The sequence below is a fragment of the Ruditapes philippinarum genome, unplaced genomic scaffold, assembly GCF_026571515.1.
Source record: "Ruditapes philippinarum isolate M1 unplaced genomic scaffold, ASM2657151v2 ctg20930_1_1_1_1, whole genome shotgun sequence".
NCBI lineage: Eukaryota > Metazoa > Mollusca > Bivalvia > Venerida > Veneridae > Ruditapes > Ruditapes philippinarum.
In genome coordinates this window covers 367-8,070 of record NW_026857351.1, presented here as the reverse complement: position 1 = coordinate 8,070, position 7,704 = coordinate 367, and the positions used below count along the sequence as shown (strand labels likewise).

The 7,704-nt window shown below is 33.7% G+C and overlaps 1 protein-coding gene across 1 annotated transcript; it reads left to right on the top strand.

The window, feature by feature from the left end:
• Positions 1–247: 247 nt before the first annotated feature.
• Positions 248–4,864, top strand: LOC132749451 (uncharacterized). Its single transcript, XM_060739197.1, has 3 exons — positions 248–528; positions 1,698–1,816; positions 3,909–4,864. Exons 1-3 carry the CDS (start codon positions 332–334, stop codon positions 4,412–4,414), a joined length of 822 nt encoding a protein of 273 aa, XP_060595180.1. The 5' UTR covers positions 248–331; the 3' UTR covers positions 4,415–4,864.
• The last annotated feature ends 2,840 nt before the right edge of the window (positions 4,865–7,704 follow it).

The window sequence follows — 7,704 nt, the reverse complement described above, 5'->3', positions numbered from 1 at the left end:
AATTAAACAAATTACAACAGTTGCAAAGGACCTCTCGCATGCTTCTTTTTAAAGAAGCAAACTTGTATACATTGTAGTGTCGGTGCGCTTAAACCAGACCTCCCACGCATAGCAATGAAAAAGACGTTTAGGCGTTTTTTTGCGATGTTATTGTTTTAGAGGGCATTAGTACGGATATTTATATTTATATGAAACAATGTATGTGTAAGAAAAAGTGTTATTATTGGCTGCCGATGATGTAGTGACATGTTCCGCATATAAGAGTATGTATTTAAGAGGCGCGCATCCGGGTTACATCGTATTTTAACAATATCGTTTCACATTGTAAAATATGTTGAAAGCCTGGCTGTTAATTCTCTTTTTGGGAGATGTTAAATTTGTGCTTTCGGATGAGCCTTTGTCGACAAGTTATTTTCAAGAGCTATTGTTGGAGAAAATGACTAAGATAGATTTGAATGTTCAGAAAGTAATGGAAAGATATGATAAGATTGATCAAGAAAAGGAACAAGAAAATAACGACATTTCTAGGTAAGAAAGGTTTTTCTCAGTTGTTGCACTCAATATCGCGTCTAACTTGTTTAAATAATTATTATGCAGCGCTCGATATCGTGTCTAAGTTGCTGAAACATTTGTGTAGTACTCAGTGCCGTGTCAAATGCTCAGAAAGATTTTTTTTATAAAGCTCAATTTTCTAATAAGGGCATTTCATGCTTTCAGTCAGTACGGCATGCAAAAAAAACCTCCTTGAATGGCTTTTCGGTACAGAACTTTTTCAGGTACACTATATTCGGTGGTATTTTGGATAGCGCGTATGAAAATGTGTTTGTTTTCACTTTGGTGTCTGATTTAAACTATATTCACGAAAATCAAACACATTTTCTTTTAATTTATGACTACTTAACATAATGACATCAATTTTTGCCTGTCTTTATTGAATGAGATGACGTTCAAGCAACAGTAAAAATATTTAAATGAAGTAGTGTATTTGAATTGAGAATTATAATATCTGGACCAAAACGCAACAAATAACTTTAATGTAAAGTTACAAATTTACGATATCATTAAAAAACATACGACAAAAGTAGTTCGGCAGAGCTTTATCACACGCACTTTATATGATATGGACTTTATCACTCATTATAATATGAAGTTATTTATATATTGTTAAGAACAATACTTAAATCACTTAGTTTACAAAACAATATTGAATGTGGCGCTACCCGACTCTAATAAAGGTTTTTTAGCTGTGTACTAGTCCAATAGAATCAAGAAAAGTGTTTAATAAAATCTTTCACCATTTTTTGACATTGTGACAGAGCTTTGTTGATTCAAGTACAACAAGGATTTGATACCTGATTTTTTTTATTGCTTTTACTTTCAAAAAGGAAAACGAACCTAGATTGAATATAATATGCATTTCATTTACATAATGTAGATATTTTAAACTCTGACAATGAAATCGAGGTTATATTGAGATGATATGCACTTGAACTGAACGTTTTGGGATCAGAAAATAAAAAGAGGCTATATTGGATACGACATGCACTTGGTATGCACTCTTGCAACTCTGGAAATGAAAATGAGACTGAATTGATAATATTTGATCCAATAATGATTTCACTTGGAACGTCACCTGATACTTAATTTAAATCAGTAATTTTGTTTAATACCTTTACATGATATAATTCGTATTTCAGATTTTCGACCACTGGACAAAAGGTTCTGCTAGTGAAAGATCTTGAAAGGGATGGATGGAACATGGTATTTCGTGCAACATCAAGTAATGGCCAAAACGTTTTTGATGCGTGGACAAAAGGTGCTTATTTTACTTAAATTATCGAACATATTTTAACGTAAACGTATTACATTAGGGACAGAAAATAAATGCGACATAATGTTGCCCGTTTAGTAATTCTAAAGATATACACTGTATCGACGAAGGGAGTCACGTGACCTGTAGTAACGGTCAAGCCTGAGCGTTTGCGTTGGTTAAAGTTTACAATATAGATCAGATTGACAAGTTGGATAACTCTGCCTAAAATATTTACAGAATTATGCCCCTTTTTAACTTAGAAATTTTGGTTAAAGCTTTTTGTATAGTCAAATATCTCAATTATTGCTTGAGATATTAAATTGAAAGTTACAATACTAATTTTTAGTAACACTATACATAAGAATGACAAGTTGGATAACTCTGCCTACAATATTTACATATTTATGCCCCTTTTTAACTTATAAATTTTGGTTAAAGTCATTTGTAAAGTCAAATATCTCAATTATTGCTTGAGATATTCAATTGAAATTTACAATGCTTTTTTTATAATACCAATGTTCACCAGTTTGCAAAGTTGCATCACTCTGCCTGCAATATTTATATCTATATGAGCCGCGTCACGACAAAACCAAAAATATACCACAGAAAGGATTTATCATTAAGGCTGTTTTGTACATACTACTATATGTCTTGCCAATCTTGTCATATTTTTATGTAATATGCAAGATCTATCATGTCAATGTGATATTACATGGAATGATGACAGATCTTTTTGTGTGCTGTTGTTGTTTTTTCCTTTGGCTACGAACACAACAGTAGTTTAAATTGCATTTACAATATTTATTAACGTAATGAAAATTAATGGATACATACAGCCTGGAAATAGCCTTGTAAGTTTATCTGATACTTGAGCTTATTAGTGATTTTTGTGGTCAAGATGTGTGTATATAGTAAATTGTAATACAACTTGTTTACCCACTATAGTCACATGACTGGCGGATCGATACAGTGTATATATAAGAATTACAACTTTCTAAGTCACCATGCACATACTGACGTTATCGCGATTGTAGTTTATTTAAAGATTATTTATAGTGTTTTTGTATCATAGCTTGGGGACCTTTCTGTTGAAAATGTGTCAGAGTTAAATCGTATACATGTACATGCACAGTGCGGTAACTGGAGTGCAGGTATCAGTAACCCGCACTCCAGAGCATGCCCATTGATTGGTTCATTTTGCTCGGTCATTGGTTACTTTTTTGTGGGGTTTCATATTTTGGTAACAGGGAACGTGTTTTTATGTTTGACTATGATACAAAAGAGAAAGAACATAAAAACACTCGGCAATCTGATTTATACTCGGGGGCTACGCCCCCTTAGCCTCGTGTTTCGATGCCCTTTCTATTACTTGTATCATAGTTTGGGAACCTTTCTGTTAAAAATGTGTCCGAGTTCGTATACATATACATGTACCGTACGATACTGGAGTGCAGGTATTAGTTACCCGCACTCCAGAGCATGCCCATTGATTGACTCATTTTTGCTGGGGTTTACTTATTGTGACGGCAGAGAAAGTGAAAGCGACAGAAATATCATATTTAGTGTCCAGCTTTATTTGTCATCCAATGAAAACGCTGTATTTCTTAAAAATTATGTGTGATAATTTTCATAGAAGAAAAAAAGTCGATACTATATTGACATCCGTTCATAGTCGCCTTCTATTTTTCATAGTGCTTCATAGTACCGCGTAGTGACGTAATCAAGGGCCAAATAAAGCTTGACACTAAATATGTTAGTGTTCATCCTTAGCTGTTCTACAGAAATTAGAAACATTATCCTGTCGCTGTCGCTCCCGTCGAAGTTTCTAATTTCTGTAGAACAGCACGGATGAACACTAACATATACTTAGATGCTCGTTCATTGGTTACTTTTCCTCGGGGTTTCATATTGTTACAGCAGGGAACGTGTTTTTATGATTGACTATGATACAAAAGAGAAAGAACATCAAAACACTTGGCAATCTGATTAATACTCGGGGGCTACGCCCCCTCGTACAAATCAGATAGCCTCGTGTTTCGATGCTCTTTCTATTACATAGCGTATTTTATATAACTAATTATATCTCGTTATTCAGGGATTGGCATTTGCTCAGACAAACCAAAATATATGGCACGATCGTATTCAAGCCACTACAGAAACAATGTTGTCTCAAACTGGGCCAATATTGGGGCAAAGTATGTCAAGTATGCATACTACGAAAACAACCAAGAAGTTACCTACGTCATATTCAACGGAACCGGAAGTGATATCAACTCTTGGTTTGACAAACACCGTATTGTTGCATCAAGCTATGCAGATCTAACAACAACCGAAAAGTACAACTATTTCTCCATCGTGGGCGCCTACCAGCCAAAACGTCTTGAACGGCGGTTTTTCATCAACAAATTATATAATCATTGTCCTGGAGACCTTGGTCATCTGCTAGTTTCAGACGATGAACCTCCAAATAATGTGTGCAGCTTTGATAAACATGCGAGTTACCCACAATTCTTATACTCGAAGATTAACTCTGTCGACTTCTGGGGCAGTCATCTGTTTGGAAGAGCCGACTATATGGCGATTTTCATAAAAACTGAATAGACAGTTTAGGACATGGTCAGTCACATTGACGATGTTTCGATTCACTATTTTAATGTAATCTTTATTCAAACGACTTTTATTTTCATTGTTCTTTCCAGTTTCGTTCTGGTGATAATTGAACGTTGGATAACTGTTTCTTCATAATTTTAAAATATCATTTACTTTAAAATATTGATACTTTTAATTACTATATTTTGTGTTAAAGTAAGTTAAATAGCTATATAGCAGAGCAAAAATCTATTGCAGATTCAGAAGGATGTATTTATGATAAATTTTTATTTCAGTTATTTATTTATTGAGTATTTGTTGTCATTTTCAAGATTTTTTTTTGTTCTCATCAAACTAAGTGCAAGCCAAAGTAAATTAAATTTTCACCTAAATTATACTTTCAGTTCCCCGTGAGTTGTTCCCCTTTACCTACTAAGCAATAAACAAATAACATGGTGTCAGATACACAAGTTACATTGTTTACTCACTTCATAATTATGAAATTAATTACTGTAATATCACGATATATAAAGAATGTTACAGAGTCAAATCATTGATCTATTTTTTGTATTATCGTAAATGTTTTTTTTTTGGCTGGCCATATCTATCACTGTTTTCCCCAATTGTGTATTCTTCTTCGATTGTCATTACTAAAACAACTTGCCGTAACCTTAGATCATTCGTGTCAGCATAAGAATTTGCAAAAACATCTACAGTATAGAGGTAATATGTAATATGCATTCACTTTAAAAATAGCAACTATAAGGAATGCCGAAAGCTAAGAAAAGCGTTTGAATTTATTAAATTGATTATAATTATATTGCATTGTACTTATTTAATGTAGATTTTAAATTTGTTTGTTACACATGTAAGATCGAAATATAGATCTATTTCACTGAGTGAACACCAGATGCAATATTTTCACGAGTGTCGAAGCCACGAGTGAAAATAGAATAGCAGGGTTCTCGAATGAATTATATTTTAATCTTATAAGTTAAACAAATAAATTTTCTTTTTATTCCACCTTTTTAAGTGATTTTAAATATTTTTTACTGATTTTGCCGCGTGAGGTCGCGCATTCTCCTTTATGACGTCATCACATCATGACGTCAGATCATTAATTTTGAAATATATTTCTGTTAAATTTCTCTAAATTTGTTACATTTTTAACATGATTGTATGATGACATCGACTTTCATTTCCTTAAGAAGCAAAATTTACGTATGACGGCATTTATTTCTGTCTGTTATTCCATTTAGTTATTATATTCTTTTCGTCCGTTTTACATATAGTAAAAGCAAAGGTGTCTCATAAGTCAAAATGGCTGGCCCTTTCAGTAGGGGTGACACTATAATAAACAATACCTTTACCTTAACCCTTTTATAGTCCGGCTACAGTGAAAATTATATTTTATAAATTTCACTTGTGGTTTATCAGAATATAATCATGTGATATATTACAGTAAAACACTGGAAAGCGTGAAATAAATATACTTTCATACTTTTGATATTTGTCAGTCTATAGTAATTTATATATAGATGAATTGATGAATTGATGTATCTCTGTACACTGGTTTAGATTATATAAAACAAATAATGATCAAGATGTCATCAATAAATGTATGTATACAATGTTTATTGTTCTATGTTTTAAAACAGTCATATGCCACAAAGGAAATCTATCCATATCTGTCCATTACTTGTAAAAATGTTAAGAGTTGCCAAAATATTTCTTGATGACACATACCAGAGGCGTAACTGAGGCATTTTTATATGTAATCCATAGCTAGGGGCTACGTGACATGCTCCCCCTGAAATCTTTTGAATCATGAAGCCATTTTCTGGCATTCTGCGACTATTCTGAGAGAACATTGACAACAAATTGGTGATGATTTCAAACTCTTTTTATTTATAATACAATATGTAAAATAAAAAATACGAAATAATAGATATAATTATTCTAGGATATTGAATGAGTGAAAGTTTGATACTGAATTTATTGAACGAGTTGAAAAAAAAAGATATTTTGCGAGCCTCTTGCAAGCATAATTTTATTTTATTCAACGAGTTCAATGAATTCAGTGATGAACTTACACGAATTTAATATTCTATTTATCACATACCAAAAATAAAGACGTTTTGAAGTGAAAAAAAAAACAATTTTTCATTGATGCGTCTATAGTATAACACTTACATTTAGCGCGTCGTAACGCTACATCTGTGTAACGCAAATGACGTCACGTCAAAATACGTATATGCACTGCTGTGCAATAACTTTACAGAGTGCAAAAGTGGCTCGGGTGTGTGATAAAAATTTAAACTTTATAAACAAAAGCTAGACGTCTGTTTTGCTGGTTAGCGAACATGTCTACCGCGCGCTCGGCACTAAATTCCATATCCCTATACATATTCATGAGGCCAAGACCAGACATACGCTCTGTCCCCATAGTACATCTGAGGTAAGTTTTAACCCGTCTCATCACTGAGAACGAGCGTTCAGCTGTTGCCGTTGAAACTGGCATGACCATTAATATGGTCAAACAATACCTAACGATTGGGTATAGAGTCTTGCTTTCTAAAGCAATAGCTTCCCTTAGAGAACCCGTGGCTACAGGACGGCCAACTGCCAAATCCGTGTCAGTCCACCACATACGCCATCGCTCACACTCGCGGACAAAGATTGGTATGTCAACATTTAAGCTTGTGTTGAAGGCCTGGTACAAACCCACAGTGCTCTTATAACAAAAAAAATGTGGAGTTCAATGCCGACCTGCTTTGAAATATTAAAGGATTAATTCAAGATATTTCTGAATATGGATAATCATTTAGTTAATATCTTAGGCTATATGCGACTAGAATACCTTAAATGGGAGAAGCTTTTGAGCAGTGAAGCGATCATGACCCTGCATCATTCGTGTATCTAATTCTACCAACAAATGGTCAAGGAATGGCAAAAACATGTTTCTTTTTCAAAATTCAGACGTGTCACCTGGGGCGTTCGGCCGATTCTGTTGACGACCGTTACGTCTGGGAGCACGACGTCTATGTCGTCAGCAATGTCAACGGCCTTTTGATACAGGCTGTTCCAAACATCGTCGTCGTTTCTCTCCGCCTGAAATTATTATTACTATTTAGTCATAGATAAATGTATTTTTAAAAGCATTATGGTATATTTTCATATTTTACTACTTTTATGCTTATCAATAATGATTTAAATAACACAATGAATATGTCATTATAAAATTTACCCGAAGAAGAGCCATAACAACTCGTGTATCATTAGCTGCATGGAACAGGTCACAG